Source organism: Lissotriton helveticus, chromosome 10 (assembly GCF_964261635.1).
Source record: "Lissotriton helveticus chromosome 10, aLisHel1.1, whole genome shotgun sequence".
NCBI lineage: Eukaryota > Metazoa > Chordata > Amphibia > Caudata > Salamandridae > Lissotriton > Lissotriton helveticus.
This window is the reverse complement of record NC_136071.1, coordinates 319,745,012-319,770,350: the sequence shown is the minus strand read 5'-3', so window position 1 is coordinate 319,770,350 and position 25,339 is coordinate 319,745,012. Positions and strand designations below refer to the sequence as shown.

The window sequence follows — 25,339 nt, the reverse complement described above, 5'->3', positions numbered from 1 at the left end:
AGGCGTCTGAAGAAGCACTGTTTTCATTCTGCTTAAAGTATCTATTCGAATAGAAGTAATTTTCAAACCGGGCCATGCCCTTGCCTCCCTGTCTGGAAAGGAGCTGGGGAATAAAGAACGTCCACAGCACTTGACCTTCGCCGTCGTAGTGACGAGATAAGGAGTCCCGGGCATAAGACTACAACATCTGCGGTCTACAATAAGAATGTAACTCCCATTATAGAGTCTTTGAAAGAATGGTTCTATTTCAGTTGCAGGTGCGCCTTGCTGGTGACATGAAAGGTTGTATGAATTCCCTTCACAGGCTCCGTGCAAACTAATACCGTTACACAGAAGCGTGCCGCTTAGTGACATAGCACAATTGTTGCTCTAAGAAACACTTTCTGTCCTTTGTTACTGACACATGCATGTGAATAGGGCAGGTTCCAAGTTGTTTTAAGGTACCCCTTTCCCAATTTCTCGTACATGCCAGCCTGTATATATTTTTGGCAGTATTGAAACCTGAAGGTTGAGATTGGAATATTTATGATTCCGTGGATTATCCATTCACTGACAGGTCGTTCTGACATTGTCATTGGTAATCTTTCTAGTTTTTCAATGCTCAAGATTGTATAATCAGCACCCTTCTGCGCCATACCGATTTGTCTATCAGTAAGGTTAAAGATTTGGAATAGTGACGTTGTGTTGATTAAACGCCAAGGCACATAGCCTGAACGCAGATTTTGTAACGTCCAGCCAAGCTGTACAATAGAACGCAATTGTGACTGTCCATGTTGTAATAACAGTAAGTCTTGCGATAATATATCGATTGCTGAAGACACAATGCTGTCCAATGAAAAAATTCTGGAGGACAGAGTCATTAACCCATTGTCCACTACAGAAAGTGATTTTTCCAAATTAATACGATCAATTTCACGTATTCTCTCTGCTGTCTCAATTTGAGTAACCTTCCAGGCCTCATTGTATGCTGCATATACAGAGGCTGCTATGAAACGCTTATGACGCTGTTTGCGTGGTCCCAGTATGAAATCACGCAAGTCAGCACCATCAGTAAGTAAAGTTAGGTGTTGCTTAATTTCAGGCAGTGTGGAAGTTTGTAGCCATTGAAGGCATAATTTGCCCACACTGTAGGTTGTTATTATCCCTGGGTGATGTCTTTGGGGATATCTAGGGTCTGGCCTGGTCATTTTGAAACCCTGTGTTTTATTCAGGAATCTATCTTGACAGTTATTTGTATCTGTGGGCCAGATCAACCATTGTTTCCAATCAGGATGTGTTCTGTTTTGGTTAAGTATATGGTTTATGTCTATTTCTTCATCTGTTTCAGAGCTATTGCTAAACATTGTTGGCTTTGGAATAGACAGGTTATTTAAATCTTTGATTTTGGCTAAGCCAAGACAGGTGGTTTGTTGAACAGTGTCATTTAAAAATATCATTTGTTCTGGGATCATGCAGGCTCTAAACAAAGCTTCTAAACCCTGTACTTGCCATTCTTTTGTACCCCAAACACTTTTCAAATCAACATTTTTGTCCCAATAATCAAATCCAAAAGTATTCATTTTTTCAAAGAACGAATCAGAATAAATCAATTTTGTGTTTGTTATCATTGTTTTCATCCCTGTCTTGTTTGACAATTTGTAATAAAATGTTTCAGCATTAGTTATGTTAAAACCTGAAAAATATGAATATTTGTCATAAACGGTTCTAGAGCTCCCTTTTGGAGGTGTAGCACAATGTTCCCATTGATTATAATTTAAAACATTTCTAGGTTGTGCCGATTTATGCAAGAAATTGTTACCATAATGGTTATAGCAATACATACTATCATAATTTGTAGAACCCTGCAAATAATCATGTTTTGTAAATTTAGCAGACATTACTAAGTCAGACATAATATTATTTATACTTTCAAAGTCCCAATCATCAGCAAATGAGTTTGGTTTTGCAAAATCACTCAAGGAGATCTTGATTTGGTGTGGATATTTCAGGATCTCGACCGGACCATAAATTTCATAGTCAGTGTTGTCCCAGGCTACCCCACCAGGTATTGGAATTGCTGTGAAGTTGGCTGAAGAAAGTTCTGAAGAAAGTTCTCGTTTCTTGACGTGTGAAGATGTGTGTGGTTTGAGGACCAAGTTGATGTTCTGACTTGCTGTGTCCATTTTAGCATATTTTCCCTCAATGAAGCGTCCCAAAGTAAATACCATGATGAGCCAAAGTATGAGGATAAATGCACCAAAACCCACCCAAAATTCAATCCATGGAGAAACCAGATATGTTTCTTTCAGTTGTTTCAAAAGTTCCTTAGCTTTGTCTTTAAAGGATTTTGATGATGGCTGTGTCTTTTGTTCACTGAAGCCGTCAGAGGAATCATCGAAGTTGATGAAGTAACCAGATGCAGTTCTGTCAATTGTTCCAATTGGTTCAGGATTTTTGTTTTTTGCATTTTCACTTGGTACTTCAGTATAGATTGGTGTCTCTCTGCTAAATGTCTTTATTTGGGTTTTCAGAGGTCTTAGTTCTATTGCATTGTTGCATAGTCCTTGTTGTTCTTCTGTAGGCGTTTCGAATGTGATGAGCCTCTTTGATAGGACCTCTGTACTGGTAGCAAACCTTGGTGTTCTGCTACTTATTGGGAGTCCACTTGGCCTACTGTTTGTTATCGGCCACATGTTGTGGTTTTACCAGGTCAATGGATACAACTCGGTTTTCCTTTTTTCCAGCAAGTGGCGGTAGTACAACTGATCTTGTCCCGTTGACAGACAAGACAGGAACTGCTTTTCTGTAAGAAGGCCCAAATTCCTTCTTTACCGCGATCTTCTCCCTGACTAGATCCCCGACTTTTGGAATCCAGACAGGTCTTGCTGGGACAGGTGGTGAATCTTCAGTGGTCGTTGGCTGTTGTTTCAACTGTATGTTGCTCAGGTCTTTTCTTGTTTTGTTTAAGTCCTGCAAAATAGCCAAACGGTCTTTGACATCAAAGGTTTTTTCTATTACCACTGAAGTCTGACTATCAAGGTCAGAGATCAACATCCTAGTTCCGAATAATAATTCGTACGGACTGAATCCCTTCAGAGAATTTCTTGGCAAGTTATTTAGACTACGTTGGACACTTATTAGATGTTTGACCCACCCAGCTCCCGAACCTAATACCTTTGCCGTTATAGATTGCTTTATGTCACGGTTTTTTCTTTCAACAATTCCGTTCCCCTCAGGGTGAAATGGACAAGAGTACCGCAATTGCACGCCCATGCTGACCATGGCCTCCTTATAAGCCCGAGAGCTAAAAGCAGGACCATTGTCCGAATGCAGAATGCCAATTGCGTATGTGCCGATAAAGACCCGCAAATCTTTTATAACAGTTCTGGCGTCAGCCGTTCGCTGGGGCCACATCCATATGAATCTCGTGCATGAGTCCACTGCAACCAAGATATATTTATAGTTACCATCCCTTTGTAAGGGACCGCAGTGGTCTAGATAAACACATGCTAATGGTTTATCCGAGATTAGAAGGGGCGTCTGTGCTGGACGTCTCACAGTTGATACTTTCATTTTTTGACATATTTCACATGCTAGAACATAGTTCCTTGTTTGTCTTCTCATTTGTGGCCACCAGTATCTCTGTTTTAATAATGATACTGTGGCTGAGACGCCAGCATGGGTAGAAGCAAGCCCTTCGTGTGCCGCTATTATTAGTCCTAATCTGTGTTCCATGTTTGGAATTGCCCTATCCCCCACTCCAGGGATTCGAGCAAAAGGAACATTGTTTTCATCAGTTATGTATGAGTATTTTACTGGAAAGCCTTTAGGGAGTGGTTCTATCGAATCCTTTTCTGAAGCACTGACAGCTTGTAATATTTCGCTGTCTATTTTTGTTTTTGACCGGGTGACGGCTGCTACGGAAGCCGTTTGCACAGCTGCTTTCGCGGCCTCATCAGCCAATGAATTCCCTGCAACGTGAACGCCATCACGTTGATGACTCAGTGTATGTATCACGTGAGTCTTTGGTAGTTCTTTTTGTAAAAGAGCTACTTGTTCCCAGAGCATTTTATGCTTGATTGTGCCACCTTTCGCATCCTTGAAACCGTTCTGAAGCCAGATCTGCAAGTATTCATTATAAGACTGAACGCAATAATACGAATCGCACACTATAAGTGTGGGGAATTCTCGATCGGTATTTTCAAGCGCCATCTTGAATGCTAGTAGTTCAGCTCGCTGAGCTGTGCAATCTCCTAGAGATTGTGTTTTAGTGAGGGTTGTTTTAAATTTCCCTTCGTGCCAACGACCTTTAACAATCGCGCACGCAGCACTGTAAGCTTGTTTACCCCCTACTGCGGGTTGTGCTGATCCGTCTGTATATATTATACAGCCGTAGTGTTCTAGAGGCAGAATTTCGGTTGGCGGAGGACATTCAAATTCATATTGGAGAAATTCTTGTGTTTTTAAGTAAGGATCAAATTCGTACACCACGTCTGTTGCAGCAAGAGAGTTAGCCCATTGTATCCATCTCGGATGGAGTGCTTTAGCATTTGGAATGCTTGCCTTTGTTACCGCCTCTAAGGCTGGTATTGGTGTCACGATTACTATTCGTTTACCTTGTGCCAGGGCTCGTTCTTTTGCTATAGCTGTCTGTGTTGCTGTAAGAATTTTTTCCGTTGGGCTAAATTTCATTTCAGCCTTAGTGTACAAGTGTGATTTGAATGCAATTGGTACCTTATCTCCCTCATTAGAGGTTAGGTATGTGAATCCGCATCTCCCTGGGATGACTCGGATCACAAGGTTGCGTGTGTTATCACGGGTTTCTAATTTTGTTTTAATTAGCATGTCTGTTTGTAAGGATCTCAAAATTTCTGTGTGTGCTTGAGTCCAACTGGATCTTTTAAAGTCTGGTTTAATTAGATCATAAAGGGGTTTGACCCTTTCTGCGTAATTTGCAATGTATGTTCTTCCGAAATTTAGGAAGCCTAAAATTGACTGTAGGTTTTTTAGTGTTTTAGGAGCTTGGATTACGGCACATTTCTCTAGGAAATTGTCTGCCAGGCTTTTACCTTCACTTGATAACTCATATCCTAAGAATAGGACCGTCAGATGGGCAATTCTGGATTTTTTGAAGTTGAATTTGTAACCCTCTGCAGCGAAACCAAGTATTATGGTGTTCACTCTTTTCAAGTGAGTCTCCAAGTCATCATCTGTTAAGTAAATGTCATCGACATAAGATAATGCTTCATCATCATATAGTTGTAGTAATTCTGTTACTCTCGCTGAGAATACCCCCGGGCTGTTCTTGTACCCCTGGGCTAACCGACAGAATTGTTTTTGAGTGCCATTTACTGAGAAAGCTGTTAAATATCTGCTCTCTGGTGCTATGTTTTGACAAAAGAATCCATTGGAGATGTCCAAGGTTGTTTTGTATTTTTTGCGCACTATGTTATTCATTAGTGCAGCACTGTGTGAGTTTTGCACTGCAAAGGTTTTGCAACATGTGTTAAGGTGTCGGTAATCCAAAACTAGACGATATGAATTGTCTGGTTTGGAGACCGGAAACAAAGGGTTGTTCATTTGTGAGGTGCAAGTTTCAATCACCCCCTGGTATTCTAGCTGATCTAGTATTTCATTTACTTTTTTAGCTTCTTGCTTAATTGGGTACTGCCTTTGTGCAGTTGGTTGTGATTTTAACTGGACTTTGTGAGGAGGAGAATCCTCATCCCATCCTACATGATTTTTATATAAAGCAGGTGCTAAGGCCACTGCCCACTTTCTAGCAAGTGTATATTTTTTATGAATCGGTATTTGATTCGAGAAGGCAGGCATAATTACTTCTTCGCCATGAGGGCACTCCCTGACAAATTCTGGTGGCCAGTCTTTTTCAGCTAGAAGGATGTCATAGCCTTTGGAGAGGTTATCCCAAAATAGTCCCCTAATTTTCCTAGTCTTATCTCCCTCTATACGTAATGTTATCTCGTATATTTTGTGGGGCTTGCTAACTCTGGTATCTGCAGTTTCCACTTGAAGGTATTCATTCGTGTCCACTGTCTCCAGATGATTCATAAGGACTTTGCGAGCTATGCTCACCTCTGCTGCGCTGTCTAGCATTGTCTGAGCCCACTCTCCGTTTTTCAGTTGTGTCCTCAGTATTCTCGGCATTGTTAACTACCTTGATACTGGCTACCTTCTTTTTTGGAAATTGTGATTTCTTTTTCAGTTGAGCAGGTTCCTTGTCTTTGGACTTGGCGTGCTCTTCTGATCGTCCTCTTCTTTCCGATTTCTGCGAGGAATTCTGAAAAGATTGAGAGGGACGTGTATCAATGTCTTGATATCTATCAGGTTTTTTAATATTATCCCTATTTCTAAGGTTATATCTATTCCCAGAGGGGTCACTCTGGGGTGACCTTTGTCTCGGGTTTGGAGATTTCTCTCTTCGCCTAGGAGACCTTCCTCTGGACTGGAATTTCTTTTCTTTAGGATTGGATTGTTTATTTCCATCCCAGTTCTTTTTTGGTGAATTATTATTATTATTAAAAAACATTTTTTCTGGACTTGTATTCAGTTGCGGTTTTACTGGTATTCCACCTAGACTATCTCTGCCTAGTTCTTCATAGGATTTTTCTATGATTCTGGCAATTTCAGCTGGTTGGTCTGCTATATCTGTCTCTTTTAACCTCTGGCGGATCGCCACGTTTGCTGCTTCACCTTTTATGTTGGCTAATAATATAGCCGAGACCTGCTTGAAGTCTTTCAGTAATTTCATACCAAGAGTTAAAGCAGGTTCTGGACCGTATTCATCTTGAATTTGTTTTAGCACATCTGGTATTACCGAAATGGATGGAACACCGTGCGTTTTTGTATAGATGGAAGCAAAGACTGTACCCCAAGTGTCACAGTCCTCAATGTGTGGTGCGATTCCCATTGGGAGACATATAGTCAGAATCCTGTGTTTTTCCAGCGGGGTGGTGTCAGGAAACACCGCCTCTATTTGGGTAATTTTCTGTGCCAACCAGAATGGTATCTGTTCCCGTTTAGCTGGAACTTTACCTAGGCAGGATTGGATGTTCTGTGGTGTAATTTTATTTGTGTTCCCCTGGTGAGGGGTCAGCTGTGGAAGTTTAATCGCTGGCTGAATTGTTGAAGTCCGCATTACATACTGAACTAATTGTCTGTGAATTTTTAGTAGTTGTTTTAGCTGTATTAACAGCTCTGCTGCAGGCATTCTTTCGATGTCTGGATGTGGTGTGTATCCGACTAGGACCGGCCACGTTGCTCCTGGTCTTCCTAAAGGACCGAGCCTTGTAATGTGATTGTTATGTTTTAGGGCGCCATCAAATAAGAGCAAATGCTCTTGGAATTTGAGTGGTACTTCCACCTCCTCGAAAGGAGTGTACCTTTCAGGAGGTTCCTCTACTTTGTAATAGTGGAAGTACTTTGTTACAGCATTTGCTGCTGGAAAATGTATCCATGTATAGTATACCTCTGTCTGCCGATATTCGTGTGCCTCAATTACGAATATGACTGTGCCACCTCTAGGTGTCAGTCCATTTTCTATAAGTTTTAAGGTTATAGATCTCCTTTTAATGACCGGAATGAGTATTATATCCGCGTCTGCTGCTTGCATGGTAGCATCAGCATCTGCTATTTCAGTAGCTAATCTAATTGCCTCTCTTTCTCCATCACTGTCTCCCATTTTACTGACAGGATGGTATTATTTTTATTTGCAGATCAGGTTTCTTATGGAAACAGAGATTAGATGCACAATATTCTGGAACTGTTTTATCCTTCAACGTTGACTAGACCAAAAACCATACATAGGAGTTCCCTCCTGCGAGGTTTTGGAGGATATAATAACCTTTCACCCACTCCAGACGTCTTTGGAGTATTTGGGAAAAGGGGTCTGAGTGAGAAAGCACGACTGAGTTACTCTAAATGTCTTACGTTAGTTTTATCGCCCTTTCCAAACGCGTTGGGCGCCATGTAGTGTAGTTCCTATTTTCCCAATAGGCTCTGCGCATTGGAATAGTACCTACAGCAGTAAAGGCCTAGGCCAGACGTTAACTAGGTCTACTACTGTCGATACTAGACTTAATTTTTGGGTTTGCCAGCTAAGCTCAGAGTTCGCTAGAAACTTTCTCGAATGTTCAAGGAAGGATTAACTCCCCTGATTAGACAAGAAGGGATTTAGTTTCTGACAACCATAGAACATGACAACTTTGCTCTCCCCTAATCAAGAGTCAATCTCAAGAGTCGTGTGAGCACAAGGCAATTATTTTACTCAGTCAGTACGTGCATTCTTAGTCTCATCAGAATGTAGAGAAAAGGAAGAGACGGGCGTGTTCAATAAAAGATGTTATTTATTGATCAGTCTCTTTTCTCGTACAAGAGAAATGGATCGATATTATTGCAATACTTATTGTTAAGTAAAGTGCATACATTAAAAGCAATAGTATAAAATAATACTGTAAAAACATTGATATGGTTTCTGAGCCATATGATGTTTAAAATGATTAAAATATATTTACATACACATATACATTTGACTAAACGTACTCAACTGGTGTTTCTAAATACGCCTACCCCGTGTACCTGACCTAAGTCTAATGCGTGGGCGGGAATAGAAAGTTACAGTTTAAGTTAAGTTTGTTTTTGCCAAGTGAATAACTAAAGAATTCTCTGTGAGGGGTTATTCAGTTCTGTACCTGGAATTTAGGATGAATGAGGAATGGTATCTCTTTCTCTGCTCTCGATATTCCAGGCTGCCTGCGAGGGCTACCCGGAAGCGCCGGTGCTGGGTCTCTCGGCTTGAGATAGCAGCGCGTCTCTCAGCGCGTCAGGAAGGCGGGGCGGTTGCCTGCGGGGTCTGCTTCTGCTCTCGGCTTCGGCAAGTATGGCTGCTCCGTCTTGTCACCACGCGTGTGTTTGCATAGGGCAAGGTCGGCAATATTTATACCTTAAAGGTGCCGGGATTGACGTAAGGATGGACATAGGTACGTCAATAAAGATGTCATACGACTTGCTCGTTAGCACATTCTTTACTAAAGTTCTCTGTGAAATCAAAACAATGGCCGCACGGATTATCCAGGTTGTCATAGGTTTGATTTGTTATGAGAACGTCGTATGCCTTATCAGGGGCTGGAGGAATGTCGCTTGTCTAATTAGATCTCAAGCGTTATGACCTAATCAGATAACACGTTCCTGTGCCGTAGTGTGACTGCGTCAGATAACGGTATCTGCATCATGGGGGTTTTCTTGCCTCATGGGCTGACTGTTAGTTAACTAGCTAGGTAGTTTAACCAGAATAGGGTCAGGAATAGGGGGATCGATTCAGAACCTATAGAAATACACGACAAAACGCTTAGTGGTGTTGATAATTTATTTCTTCATTGAATACAATTCTTTATTTATACTTGATAACTTTCTTTGACTTAGATTTGTAATATGAGTTAATTTTCAAAGACTGACTTGGGAGAGTGGGTACACTGATATCCACTGAGGCTCACAACCCAAAATGATGCTCCATGTACTTATGATACTGAATAAATATGTCAAAGTATATAGCATTGCATAACTCTTGCTTTGCTAATTTTGGAAGTGTGATCCTTGCACAAATCACTTAGAAACCCACGTGGGTGGAGTAATAAAGCACAGATGGACAATCCTTCAAATAATTGCAAATGCTTTTAATTTAGCCCATCCATCTATTGCATGCTATTGTTAAGCAATAGCTGCTGACTTTCACAGTTCTTGTCAGTGGGTCAAAACAGGTGAGTACACTTTTATTGGTGCATTAGGTGCAGTGGTAGTGGGGCGCTGAGAACATGAGAGGCCCACTGACCTCTGATTATTGCTGTATTTTCCAGTTGAAACAGCAACCTGGGGCCCATTTAAATCCTCGCACTAGGGCCATTGACATACTGGCTATGCCACTGGGTGAAAATGGTGTTCAAAATACATAATCATCCAATCCTTGGACTGTCTGCAGAGCTCACAGAGCAATGATCCTGTAATCCAGTTGCAAATGTGGTTGTGTGCAGATGTGTGTGAAGGATGTACACAGCAGTCAAAATATCGATAAGGCAAATGTAGAAGTTAATGCTGTTTTTTAATGTGGTTAGTTCCATGTGTGTTTGGGTTGGTGAAGGGAAAGAGATGCAAGGAAGTGCAGTCAGGGGAGAGTGAAATGAGGGTGCTGAAGAGGAAAGAGATGAAGTGTGAGATATGTAGATGGAGGGGATGTAGTGAGAAAAGAAGTGTATTTTTATAACATAGAAGCAACTTAACAGGAGTGATTGTGACACTCTGCAGATCACTAAATCTTCCACTGACTTCAATAATGTTTATACACAGTCTCACTAATTCAGTAATAAAACATTTTCATTTTTAATTATTTACAACAAAATTATTATTGTTACTTATTTATCTTAAACAGCTATCATTGATAAAGCCCATAAACCTGAATGGTTTTAGGTTTATGTCAGTTTTTAGTACCAACATGCTTACAGAGGAACCAAAATAGAGGTCAGGTGACACGTTATGAGAATCACAAAAACTTAGAAAAACCCAGTTTACAAGTTTAAGCCACACCCATATTTACATAGACCAGCCCTCTTTTAGAGTTGCACAATCAAGCACACACACACACATGCACACATGCACATGTGCACACAAACACACACAGGGTGTGGGTTATATATGCACCCCCCCATACACACACTTTTTTCTTTCCACTTAAAGCCCAGGCTGGATCTGGGGTGGGGCACAGTGAAATGCTGACAAATGTTGCTGTAAGCAAGCAGGCAAAATGCTGCCACTCACCCTGACTGACAAGCCAAAGAAGCCTAATGGCTATCCTGTTGGCTGATACAAAATTCAGTTGACATCACTGACAAGCCAATTGTGGGTGACCCAGTTCCTTGCTCTCTATTTGCTGTCCTGGAGGCTTAAATAAAGAATGAATGACACTTCAATAGAACAATGGCCAATGGAGGCTGACCAAAAGCCCTTTTCAGTATATAGTATTACAAGGGATGTGATGTACTGATTTTTGTGCTTACAAAAGGCAGATGACACAGCTAATGTGGTCCGTAGGCTATATCTTAAAACAGCCAACCCTCATTACGCTGTGGTATGAAAAAACCCAAGACATTTACATTACACAAATGTTTGGATGATTTGTATTCTGCATACATTCTACTTAGATCAGTTGTCTTAATCACAACAATATTCTTTTCCACGGGCCTCATTTATGAGGCCTTGCGTCAGTTTTGCGCTTCCGATGCGTCACTTTTTGTGACGCATCGGCTGCGTAAAACATGCCTCCTGTTGCACACTATTTACAAAGTGACGCGTCTGAGCAGATGCGTCACTTTGTAAACCCCTGCGCTACATTATACCTGCGTCAGGTATAATGTATGCAGAGGGGGTGTTCCCCCTCAAAAAGCCTCGTAATAGTGACGCAGTGAAATCTATGAGATTTCACTGCGTCACTTTTAGGACACTGTTGCGTCAAAATCTTGCGCCTGCCTCACAGCAGGCGTAAGACTGACGCAGGCCCTTTGACATGGTGCTGGCCCCATGTGAAAGGATGCATTGCTGGAGTTGCGTCACTTTTGAGACACATTCCAGCAATGCGTGACTTTTGCGCTTACAGATACGTCTGAAATACTGACGTATCTGTAACTCCTTGCGCCATGATGCGTCATAGTGTAAATATGACGCATCATTGGTCTCGCAAGGAGGGCGCAGTGAAAAGTGACGCATCGCTGTTTTCATGCAGCGATGCGTCACTTTTCATTAATGAGGCCCCACGTGTCCTTGTCTGATGTTGCGCAAATAATCAACACAAACGAAATTCTCAAGATCTGCCTCAGTAGCAGAAGACTTGACTACATTGCAATGGTTGCGCCATCACTTGGTCAAGGAAATACAGACCATCAAGAAAACCTCTGTGAATAGTAAACTCATCGTAGAAACAAAAAAGTTCTCAAAACAACTGAAGAGAAAACACCTCTGTGCAGGGACTTCTCCTTTTGGCAAAAAAACAAGCTCTCACCGAGCAAAGTGTGCTTGGGCACCAGCCAGTGTTTATATTATAATAAACATTTAAAATCACTATGTATTTTTCAAGACACCGGACACCGAAGGAGCGAAGAAGGGAGGAAGCAGGACAAGGGCCAGCTTTCATTCGAATAATTATTTATTTTTAGGATCACAAACCGCAACTGTGCTCGGTGAAGTCAATCATGGAGCCAACGACTCCTGGGCCCGATTTTTTTCCCAGGTTCTTACTGAAATGTGCTTTTCTTTTCCTCCTGTTTTTGGAGCACATCCTTGCACTTTGGAGCAAGGATGGTCTGCTACGTGTCTCCTGCTCCCCTGTGTTAGCACAGCCCCCAGGCGGACTGTATTTTTCACAGGTGGAGCAAGATTGAATATAACATACAGCACTTTTCTTTTCATGTGTTACTTGTAACAGATCAAATGAGGTCAAACGGCCAGAGCTGCCTACTTTGGAATGAGGGTATCAGGTTTGAGTCCATCCTCAATGCAAATCACTTGCTGGATTAAAATCTTGGTGGATGTGCTGTTTCTTCACCAGGACAATGGAGTAAACTACTCAGTCACCCAGACGGGGGTGCCGGCTGCTAAATTTAGAAATCTCTGCATGCCCAGAGGACATTTCTATCATTGGCAGGAACCATCATCACAGCGGTTCCTGTCAATGCATTGTAAATCTGACGGAAGCCTCCGTCAACCTGATGGAGCCATAAGACAAACTTGCAATGTTTTTTCTTGTTTTCCAAAAGAAAATCCTAAAGCAGGATGTTCTTTCTGAAAATCAAAACAGCAATGCCCCCCTCGCCATGGGTGTTTTCTCCCATGGCGAGGGAAGCATTGAGCACTTTTTAATGCCACCTACTGCCAGGCTTTTTTTTTACTGTGACAGGCATTGAAAATCAGCAGTATGGCATTATATCTAAATTAGATGGGTGGACATACAGCTAAACCCCCAACAGCCCTTAATCCATTGGGTTGTCGGAGGGGTTTGACCACAGTGGAGATGGAGCGTGAGCATGCTGTTCTAAGTCCAGAGTGGAAGAGTACATGGTCTAGTTAGTGCCTAAAGCCATTGGCTTTTTGCACCAGCCATAATTGTGGATGTGTTCTCCTGATTTGCTGATTGGCCTAAAATTGAGTTATTCTGATCAACTAACTTTAAAAATTTAATTTCTAATTTTCCTTGTTTGTGAAAAAACAAATGTACTTTGGAGTAGGATTTAATAGGCCTGGGCACAATTTTCGTTACACCAGCGTAATCTCCTGTAATTTTGCATTACATTTTTTTATGCAGAATTACAGAAAATATGTTTTTATGCTATGTGGCTAAACTATGCCATATTCGCTGTAAAATACAACAATCAATGTTGCATTTTCATTTTACATAATTTCAAGTAAGTTGTGCAGAATTGAAAATTATGCACAACCCTGGTATCAAACTATGTGTAGAAGATGGGGCCATTCACATCAGCAGTGGCGACTGGTATTTGAAGGCGGTGGGGGGTGAGTCGCGGGTGGCGGGATGAATGAAAAATGTAAATACTCAGCTGTCTGCCGCTGCCGCCCGCTGTCACCACCGCCTCCTCTGGATCCTCTTCTGTCCACTTCTAGGGCAGGAAGCAGCAGGAAGCATCCGGCTCCCAGCCTCCTGATAGCCAATCACAACGCTACTATGCAGCATTGTGAATGGCCTAAACGCCGTGGATCGGAACTCAACCAGAGAATAGAAGGCTGGGCTTGTTTTCTATGCAGGCTGTAATGCAGCCCGCATGGTGAACATGTAAAGTGCGCATGACGGTTGGACCGGCCCGGAACGGCGGATCAAAGCATCCTGCGCACCGAGAGTGTGCAAACCACTCCTCCCCTGCCGTGGTCTATGAGCAGAGAAGCCCTAACCCACCTGAGCAAGGGGAAAAAATAAAATGATAATAACAATGAGTTATTATTTTATTTTTTCCTTTTTCGACCTGCTCAGTGGGGCGACACTCCTCCGCCTTAGTGGAGGAGCCACCACTGCACATCGGCCTGAATACACCCAGAGACAATTCAGCTTGATGCGTTGTTCCTGCAAATCCCTCCCAGCTCATTATGTTTGCAACTTTCAGCAGTACTGCCACATTTTGCAAACTCATTACAACTGAGTATTAAGAATAGGTCACAAGTGTGTTTCATGAACGTGATTGAAGCAAGCCACAGGCTCATCTCTGGGCTACATGCACAACATCAAATCCCACCACTCATAGCCAATGCCTTATACAGCGCCCTTTTACAGCTAAGCCCAACAAGCAGAGTAGCTATTTACTCGACTAAATGCAAAGTGCTTCGAATCTTGGGCAAGAGATAGGAAAGTGCTATAAAATCTCCACAATGCTATTTCAAAAAATGTCATGAGAATTGGGAAAAAACAGCATAAACTTAAACCTTTCCAAACAACACTGTGACATTGGCCCCCTATGTGAGACCCTTGAACCAAATTGCTGAGACAGTGCATCTATATTCCACAGAGCAGTGAGGCAGTTCAGCTTCATAAATTATTAAGCGAGGTCCAGCGATCACAGGAAACTGGCCGTCACCCAACATTAAATGTTACGGAAGCTGGGAGCTGATAATGAGTTGTTCATGAATTAAAACGAACAGACTGCTCCATTATGAAATACTGACGAGCAAGCAGTTGGTTTCAGGCTATGAAAAGAAAAAAAACGAAAGTTTCAGCACAAGGCTGCACTCCTGGAAAAAATACTGCAAATTGAGCTTGCTAGTGTTGGCATTGAATGATAAACAGAGGAGGGGAGGCTCATAACAGGGGTGAACATGGAACTCTTGGGCTGGTTTACAGGAACTGGGAAAGTGTCGCTAATTTGCACCAACATGTTCTTTAGGACTAACTCCCAGATGCATCAACAACCCAATTTGCGAATCCTTAATAGCGAAAAATACCGATTCGCTAATAAGGAATTGCAAAATGGAATACATCAAGAAATCATTTAAAAAATAGCGATTTCTTAGAATTCCTTAATTGCGACTCGCAAATTGCGAGACGCAATTAAGGAATACCTCCCCATTCATTCCTATGGGCCTAGAGGCCCATAGGAATGAATGGGAAGACAATCTCCTTAGGGCATGTGTGTGCGCAACATGAAAATTTGAAAAATGCACTTTAGTGCATTTTTCAAAGTTTTTGCAAATTACCATGAAGTTGTACTTCATGGTAATTTGCGTGCCCTATTAGCGAATTCGCTATTTTAAAAACTTTCATGCATTGCATTTAAGGAATCTCAAATTGAGATTCCTTAAATGCAAATAATCGCAATTTAGCAATTTCTAAAATTGCGATTTTTGCATTTGGGATGACCGCTCGCAAAGGGACAGATTCTCAGAATCTGGCCCTTTGCGAGCGGATTTTTGCTTGATGAATCTGGTCCTAAATACTGTAAGGGTGTGCGATTTTCCAGACTTCGGTTTGTATATGTTGGTGAAGGGAGAATATAACTTGCCGCCATACTTTGGTTGCAAGACATTCCCTCCTCAAAAGTAAAGCTGAAAAGTACACTATTTGAGTTTGTGAAATCTCAAAAGATTGCATGAAACTGATTCCATTTGGCAAGCGTAACAAAAATTCCACAATAAGTACTCACCACTATAGCAGCCAGGATTGGTACCTGGATGATCCACTTAAGATTTCCAGCACTCAAGTCCCAACACCTGGGGAATGACAAAGGAGTATTTTAGTAATAATCTGAAAAGGCTTTATTTTCTGAGTATGGGTTGGCTTTGTTTCACTGATGAGCTTTTCAAGCACACAAAAATGTTTCAAGATGTTATTGTGGTCATTCTCGGAATGGTCATTTTAGATTAGCAGCACATGCTTTTGATGCTGCACAGTGCAGTGATGTTTGTGATATGTTCAGTATAACATCGTTATTCTAACTTTAAGCCATTAAACACATACAGTAATCTTTTAAAACACCAAATTAGCAACAGTTACAGCAATTTTCTAGATCTCATCCATTTACATATTAAAAAAAAATCAAAGCAAACACAGTTTAGAATGATATACACAAATAATGTGCTTGCGATAATTTAGTGCTGCTGATCCTTTCTCTATAGCCGTTAAGAGTGGAAAAGGCTAAATCATGAGAAGCAGAATTCTGCATCCAGATTAGACTGTCGCTTGTTTTGAGATTTTTCTACAAAAGGTATTGATCTCATTTTTTATTTTCTCCAAGTAATGTTAACTTGACAAATACTTTGCAACTGATCATTTTCCTTTTCATCTGTCAGTGAACTTGGTGTTGATTTTCAACAATATACCATGAAACTGGTTGGATTCCATTAAACCATAATTAATTTGTACAGAGCTACAATTCTAAACATAACTAGTTACAATACTACTGTTCTGTCGGAGATTTGTATATGTTCCCATGTCACTAATTATTAACTCAACTGTACATTGGAACACAAGTTTATTGGTGCTCTCTGAGAGTTAGACTACAGTAGATGATATGTACCCTTTTGCACTCGTTTGGTACAACCTCCTACTTACACCCCCACCAAACTATGTCTATTAGCCCCAAGCTAAGAGGTAGGTGTAGGCAACTTCAATATATCTATCACATTTAAGCAAAAGGAGTTACATTGCTGAAAAGAAAATCAAAAAGGCAACTTACCTAGTGTCTGCTTGAGTAGCTCTCACAGTGGCCCATATTGTAACAAACACAGCCGGGAGTCCTAAAAACAAACAAAAAATAAATAGATAATTGATTTATGGAGCTATTGGCAAAGATGTGAAATTGAAGGCCTTTAGCAGTGACACTCCACGCACCCAGCTGTGCTTCCTTTGTTGGACATTTGACATGCCGACTTGTCCTATTAACCAGTATCATGATAGGTGCCAGAAGTCTCTTAAAATCAATATGATACCCTAAAATACAGTAAATGTTTACAGTTCCTAAAACGTTGACAATATAATCAATGTGTTGTTTGAGCTGAAAGAAATTTAGTCAAGCTTGGTCTCCATTATTTTACTCTTTCACTTCTGCTATTCATTCTTAGGCTACTGCCCGTTGTATTAACTAGTTTTGACCTGTTAACAGTTATCCAATGTTTGTTAAATTGCCATACAGTGAATTCTAGTGTAGTAATAAAACTATACACAAATATAAAAAATTTAAAATAAACATGTAACACAAATCTATATTGAGCTAGAAAAGTCTTCAATGTTACAAAATGACTTTGAGGAATATAACATCAATGCTCTTGCCATATTACAAGCATTTTCTTTGTTATGGTTGATGGTACTCTTCTGTTAATGGAATTCCTTATTGTGATTATTGCATGAGAATAAAGTAAATAACAGAAGAAAACATAGTGGAAAGCATAGGAGTTCAACTTTAAAAGCAGTTGGCTGTTTTGAATGGTGGTTCACAAATCATCCTCCTTCCTACTCAGATTTATGTACAGGACCTGCCAATTAAATTGTATATTGATTATGTATTTGCCCATTTATAACATATGTTTTCCCCACATCCACCCGCAAAAGCATAGAAGCATAAGGATGTCACTAATTTTGTGTGACCAATGAGTCAGTAATAACACACTGCCATCTGGCATGCCCAACAGAACCTACCAGCACTCTCCAGATGGTGGATCACTATAGAGCTCGGGCCATGTAGGATTACTACTGCTTCATATAAAAGTCATGCATGACATCTGAATAGGCATAAGATTCCATGTTAAGCGTGGAAGCTAAATTTCTATTGTCCAGAGTCGGCAGCACAATATATGTATATGTATATGTATTGGATGGAAATTCAAAGGGTGGGGTAACGCGCCCCTGATATCTGTGTCACTCAAAATCTACACCTGTTAGCTAGCCTCTGCAAAAGACTCTAAAGGTCTCTCTTTGTCAAATTATTTTTACATGCCCAATCGGAAATAAAGGTGGATAAAAACATATTTTTACATTGTGTTGCCTTTTAAATTTAGGTTTTAAAATGGGCAAATGGGTCACACTGTATTATGCTAAACAATGTCTCTTTTCACATTGTGTGTGTTTTTTTCATTTTAGAAATTCCACTGGAAGGTTTATGACTGTGTTAAAAAGTGGGATACATTGTACTTCAGAAGGGGTCACTGCGTGGACCAGACAGGGATTAGTTGCATATAAGGCTGCTAGCAAAACTGATAGGCAAGTTTGAATGTCTGTTCTTCGGGTAGTGCTCCACTCTGTGGACTAATGTAATGTGGTTGCCAACCGACCATGCAGCATGACAGTTGAAGTTAAGTGTTTGCTCTTCACCTTCTTGTTTAACCTAAAGGCTACACAACCAGATTTTGGCAGGGAAGAATCAGTGTTTCATTCTTCTTAGCTTGATTAATTGAGAAAGATAGCTTTGGTAAAGGTAACACCTGATACTGTTGTCTGCATCATAAGGCTGACCTCCTAAACCTAATTACTTCCAATATGGAAATAATACAATACCACTGTTCCCATTATACTGTAAGTGAAGACTAGGTGTGGCAACTAGTGCTGGACAGGCAGAAATACCTATACAGATGGCATCACAAAAAGCATTTTTATAAATATGCATGGAATGTGTTTATGAGCTCAAGTTTTAACATTAGACCAGAAAAGAAGATGACTCTGACTATTGCCACCTCTCTCCCTTTCCACCTGCAAAGATAGACTGGCAGGGCTATACCACATTTGCTTGTTTTTCTGTATCATTACTTGTTTGCAGAATTGGCAAAGCCAGTTTCTTGATTTGGCCTCCAAGCATTGACTAGCCTAAATCCCTTGGGTAGTAACTGCTTGACATGATGGAGATTTGGATGCTGGGCGATGCTTTTTGGTGATATCCTGCGAGCCCCATAAGTATCTATTGGCCTGTGGAGGACTCAAAGTTAACTAGAAGTGCAATAATCCTTAGTGGGGGCCTTGATTTATTAATCAAGTCATGAATAAAATTAATTATCTAATGCAATTAAAAACATAAAATTTAAAAAGTGGCATAAATGGGTTCTCAAAATTAAATTTGAATGTGTTTTTTGCTTTATTGTACTCCACAATGTTGTTTTAATTATTCTTGATATGTTTTTTAATTGTATTAGATAATTAATTTTATTCATGACTTGATTAATAAATTTCTCTTGTTATTGAAACAAAATTCTTTTAGTTGTATATTTTCCCTCTCTAATGTTTCTTACCCTATGACCACTTAGAATTAATTGCATAGGTTGTTGAATTTCATGTGTTGCTTTATCCCTGACCTAGGAATTGGTGTATCTATTTCTCAGGGGGTCCTTGATACATAAAAACAGTGTGAGAAGTCACTACACATTGTATGCAATTATCCCTTTTCCGTAGAGAAAAGTCCAGGAACACCTCTCAATCTCTTTAAAACATTAGAAGTAAAAGAGAAAAAATATGTTTTCTAAGTACCTAATTTGATGAAGATGCTATCTATGCTCAGTCAATATTCACAAGTATGGTTCTTAAGAGAAGGAATAGGTAGCATGATCTGTTAAGATGAAAATGAAAGTGGGAAGAGATATGCTGAGATATCATTATGGGATCTGCCATACAATGTATCTACTTCTTTTGTGATCCACTACCACCTCTTTCAGTGAGTGGGTTACTGGATTGTCGGTTCATTTACTATAGTGATGGATACGTATAAATGTACATAAACCCCTAGATAAATTTAACTTTTATTGTTCTTTTATGAATCAATCTGATAAAAAAAGTAAATAAGAAACGTGAAGGAAAATACTGCTTCTCTTTTTAAATTAACCCAAGAACAGTCAGATATAATTGCACATGCTATGATTATAAGCTCTATTTATATGAGGAAGCTTATTTGATATTCATACATTGAACCAGTCCCTTGTTTCTAAAAAACAAGAGCAATCTTGCACAATATTGCTTGCTTGCTTGCTAAGTGCTGCTAAATAATGCATTTACAAAGCAAGCTCTAGAACGTCACTTTAATAGCTTGACTAGACAGAGGGCCCCACCTACTCAATAATATGCTGAAAATGCCTATCTGTAATGGATGGTTTCTGGGCTATGGTACACTCTTAAAGAAAACCTATTAATTTTGTCTGAAATGACCTGCTCAGGAAATGAACACCCGGAGCCTGCCAATTCTATTGGCCAACATTTCAATATGAGAGCAACCACCTTTTCAATAAGTGCTATGGATATTTTGGTCTCCTTTTATAAGAGGGTGATATACCATGGCCTTTTCAATTGTAGTAATTGTGTGTTGAGTATCAAAAATGGTTGCTTCATTCAGTAATTGAATGAGATTTGTAGCAGGTCGTGGAAAATTGTGTCTATGACCTTAGTTCCAATTTCAGTAGGTAATGGTGCTTTTTTTGTTTTTGTTGGCGGTGCAGTGGATTGAGATAATGTTGGATCTGATAGGCTAGTTAGGCAACAAAAACAAGTGCCTTGAGTCTTGCCACTGCAAATTTTCATCATCCAAAGCAACCCGTATGAAAGGGATTATCTGATTAATGATGTCACAAAAGGTTTCATATTCCAAACAGACATCATCAACTGTAATAAAGAACCCCATCTCCTTTGTACAGGGTAGCAGAATTGAGGTTTTTGAGGTAGGACTTGGCCTTTTTCTTTTTAGAGGGTGTCAGTGCAGGTGTTAGTGTATTGTTTTCCTGGTTTTGAATTAGATGTTTGCTCGTATTTTAAGCACATAGGGAAATATCAACCATAGTAAAATTTGAGTCTACGTGTTACCAGTCAATTTTGATTAATTTCTTATTGTCAGAATAAACTTTTATGCAGGCTGAGCAATCAAACTAATAGGTCACCCCCAGTCCTCATGATCGCCTTTTTGCCATCATGCTTGTTTCTTTATTATTTAGTGACCATATGAGTTTCTTTGTATCCTTTATACGTTTTTGGCTGCTTCACTGCTGAGTTCTTTTCATCCAGTGACCACGCTATGTGTCCCAGTAAGAATGGGGCTTATTAATTCATGCATTTATTTATTCAGTTACTTCAATGAGAGCCTCTCTTAAATTTGTGTTGAGACTTGCTCTTCAATTGGAGTTCGTAAAGTCAGCCTCACTTTGTGATACTCATACATATTCACAAAAAACAAAATGTAATAGTTTTAAATCTGCTCTCAAATGATTGCTCGTAGGTTTGGAGCTAATTGAAGTTTTAAGGATTTCTAATTCATTTACATTTGTAGATTTGCTGCAGTACTCTCATGTGTAAAATATGCAACTACAGAAATTAGACTAGGGCCCTTTTTACAAATAGGGTGCACTTTTTTGTTTGCCTTGACATAAGTGTGCTGTGCGCAAACAGGGAAAGTGGGCCCTATTGCCGAGAATATGTTGCCCTGAGGGCAGCCACAAACTTGCGCTGTCCTGGGCATCCCATTCAAGTGAAATATGGAGCGGCTGGTTCAAAGCCGCTCTGTGTTTAAGTGTGCAGGCAGCAACCTGGCTGCACTTTGCAGATGGATTAGAGATCCCTTTGCAGGCGGGCACAGTGAGTGAATGCAGACCTATCAGTATTACAGAAGGGGCCACACAAGCATCTGTGTCCTGGGGCACTTTATTTAATGCGGCCCAATGGTGCAAAACTCTACACGTGTAAATGTAATGCTAATTTGTTTTAGTGCAGGTAACTAATTTTTTAAGTGGAGAAAATGTGTTTCTCTCGGGTGAAACTCATCCATTACAGCTTCATTAAATACTGGGGTGTTCGTCCACATTGTAAACTTGTAAACACATTTAAGTTGACCACGTCACAAACAAATTTATATGCATTTCCAGGGTGGCTATCCACTTTCAAGAGGCACGTGAATACCCACAAACATACAACTATATGAGTGGTCACCTGCTTTTGGAAGTGACCGGCCTTGAAATGCCTGACTTGCACATCAGCCTCAACCTGACTAGCCAACAATTCTACGTCACTGGAGCTATCTATACATTCAAATATATACATTGCAAACACAAATCTGTATCAGTTCTGATTTTTCTTAATTAAGGTGTAGAATTTACTCTCAAAGGAGCTCTTTTTTATGCTCAAATGGCTCAAAAACCTTTGGTATTGGACCATGCAGTCTTAGATCAGATGGGTATACATAGATACAACAAATATGTCACACACAGGCATGTATGTATGATAAGTGGTTGATCATATTCAGTACCATGTTTTGCTGTACTTTGGATCACGAGCAGTTTCCTCGATGTGCTGAGAATAAAGTAGGTGGATTTGTTGTTCTATCTGTAGGGCTTCTTGTCATGTTATTTATAGTTTCAGCATTACACTGGTGAGGTTATTGATTGGTCAGATCAATGCCCTGTATGCTTAGCCCAGACGGAATCCATACCCCATGTCCTTTTTGTATGCCCGGCCTATAGGTTACCCAGGGCGAAATGGTTGAAACCCACCTGTATGAACCTGGGTACTAGATCTGCCATGGAGGTGTTAAGGATTTTGCAAACATCTACCAATGAGTCAACAGTTATTGCCATGGCAAAATTCCTGAGCTGGGTATGGGTTATTCGATCCAAAAAACTAGGAGAATCTCAAGCTTAGTCATAAGCATATAGACGTTACGTCCTTTTAGTGTAGCTCCGCCAATGAAATTACTATGGTGTGAATTATCTAATATATTTACCATTGGACATTTATGGTTTTTACTGTGTTTTTAATGCTTCTGAGTTCCTGTCCTACGGTATAAATTATTTGTACTAGTTATTGTGTCTAGTTATATCTTAATGATTGTTTAGTGCTGTTTTGTGTTTTTTATCCAGTGTATTTTAACTTAATATTGTTTGTATTGTCTTTTATTATTATTTTAATCGAAATAAAGACACAATGAACTGAACTGAACTGTTTGGTCTGCCCCTCCATCATTTTCTGCTTGGTGGTCCTGGAGGGACATCATTATAATGAAGCAGATGTTGGACAAAAGCCACACTGGTTAGTGCTGGAAAGAGCAACCACAAAGTAAGCGTGTGCCACGTCAGGGGGTGTGCCATCAGAACAGAAAAGGGGTGCCACTAAACATACCTTGTTGGAGGGGATGATAGGTTGAGGGCTGCTTATATTGAACATAATGGCATCATGGTGTGGCAAAGAAATACTTTGAGCGGGTGACTGGAATTTTCTTTTCAGTATGGCTGGGGATGGTGGAGAGTATTGAAGCTGAGCACATGGTGGAGAGATGTGCACCAGTTATAATGACGTCCACTGCCCTGAGCGGCCCCTCAAACCTTTGTTTAAAAAATACAGGGGGTGCACAGTATGAGTTTTTTCCACAGTTTTGGAAAGAAAACTGAGCTGAGGGCCGTGAGGCTATAAACCTTCGCACTCCCCTTATCATAGCACTGATATGGACTCAGATAACATGCCCCATTTCCAAACCAGGGGGCATATTATCAAGACAAGCGATGAAATATTCACCGCTTTAGCGGAAGAAACTACTGCTAAAACGGCGATATTGTCCTTGATAATATGCTCTATGGAATTCCAATTGAAGCCCATGTTTAATGTGAAGGACATTTAACATGGGCTTCAATTGGAATTCCATAGAGCATATTATCAAGCTCATTATCGCCGTTTTAGCAGCAGTTTTCTGCCGCTAAATTGGCGATAATTTTATTGCCTTTCTTGATAATATGCCCCTATGTTCTTGGTTTAGTAGGCACAGCAAATCGCAAGAAACGGATTTTTGATTAATTTACCATAAGACTCTCTAGGAATGTATTTGGTAAAACATGTGCTAGCTGCTAAGGCAGCTTATAACCTTGATCTGTAGAAGAGAAGACTAATGCACTACAACACAGTAACCCATACACAATCCCCTGAACACTCTTTCCCTGATGAGGCAAACCACTTAATTACAGGTACAGTTGCTAAGTGGCTCACTTCTTGGCCTTGAGCGAGAATCTTTTCCCTTATCCTGGCAAAGGCTTTCTGCTGCTAATACTGCCTTTCTTGAGATGACAACCCTTGTCGTTTTAAGCCAATTTAGTGCAGATTATAGGTTTTCTTAGAAATTAAGTCAAACAAAATAAAAGGTAATAATTTATTAAATGAAATGCTCCATGAATATTTTGTAAACATTTGAACTTTGCTTTTATTATCTTTACAACAAAATGGGGGAAGTCTACTATGATCGCTCAGCTGTTTGCCCCGAACACCTATATATCTCCACTCGTGAACATTTTCTGAAATATACCACCAACAGAGGAAATACTGCTGCAGGCTCGGCGCCAACAGCTGCCCTGAGTCTAAATAGAGACCTCAACAATAAAGTGCAGATTACAAAAATAAAAACTTCAAAGAAAAACTACAAACATATCTACATAAAAATAATTTGGAACGGTTAGATGTCCTGCATCCAGCCAAACTCAATTCCCACCTGTTGTGTTGTGTTAAAGTACCACACTGAGCTGCAAAATGTTCAATAAAACTTGTTGACATGTCTGCTCAGCTACCAATAGACATAAGCGAAATGAGATATCTTTTCAGAACGTTTATTTATCCAAGAACCTGCCAACACAAAATCCAATATGGCAGGCGTTGTGGGTAAAATGTACTTGGTCTCACTCCTCAGTAATAACAACGGTGCTCTCATGGGACAGCAGGGGAGATTATCAGGGCCGGACTGGGAACTAAAACCGGCCCTTGCAAAGTGCTCGGCCCCCGCCCCGCCCCCTCTCCGGGGGTTGGGGGTGCTGCCGAGCTCTTTGTCAGGGCCGGTTTTCAGCCAATTTTGTTACAGGGCCGATTTTGCAGCTAAGCTGCAAAAACGGCCTGGTAACAAAATCGGCCCCCATCCGTGCGGCGCACCGGGGGATTGCCCGGTGCCCGCTACGGCCAGTCCGGGCCTGGAGATTATAGCAGCAAGGGGCTGTGAAGAATAACCTAAACTTGTCGAGCAGAGGTTTATGAAACCACCTTCATATGCTCTCATTTCCATTCCCAATAACATGCTTGCAAATCACGTGCACTCTGAGGGGCGGGGCCCTCTCATGAAATGCTCGCTTGAATTCATAATGTCTGCTGTTTCCTGCACGGTAAGTGTGCTGTCCTCCACCATGTGTTGCAGCTGACCGGGCATTCTTCATTAGTAATGTTTTGTTGAAGGACATCTTAATGTACCTGGAGTCTGGGAGGGATTATTTTGGCGCTCATATTTTTATAAAACCAGCTGTGGTCTGTGCAGATAACAGCGGTGGGGCGGCGGGGCCCAGTAAGAGGGGATTTTGAGGGACGATGCGGAGGGAAAATTAAATA

General features: G+C 40.6%; 1 protein-coding gene across 2 annotated transcripts in view; it reads right to left on the bottom strand.

Annotated features, from left to right (window-relative positions):
• The window catches only part of PTH1R (parathyroid hormone 1 receptor), a 643,148-nt gene that overhangs the window by 67,235 nt on the left and 550,574 nt on the right, over window positions 1–25,339 (bottom strand). For both annotated transcript variants that reach the window (XM_078662472.1, XM_078662473.1), the window contains 2 exons: window positions 16,713–16,773; window positions 15,681–15,747 (listed from right to left, as the gene is read on the bottom strand). In XM_078662472.1, coding sequence (XP_078518598.1) covers window positions 15,681–15,747; window positions 16,713–16,773 — 128 coding nt within the window. The remainder of the gene's footprint in view (window positions 1–15,680; window positions 15,748–16,712; window positions 16,774–25,339) is intronic.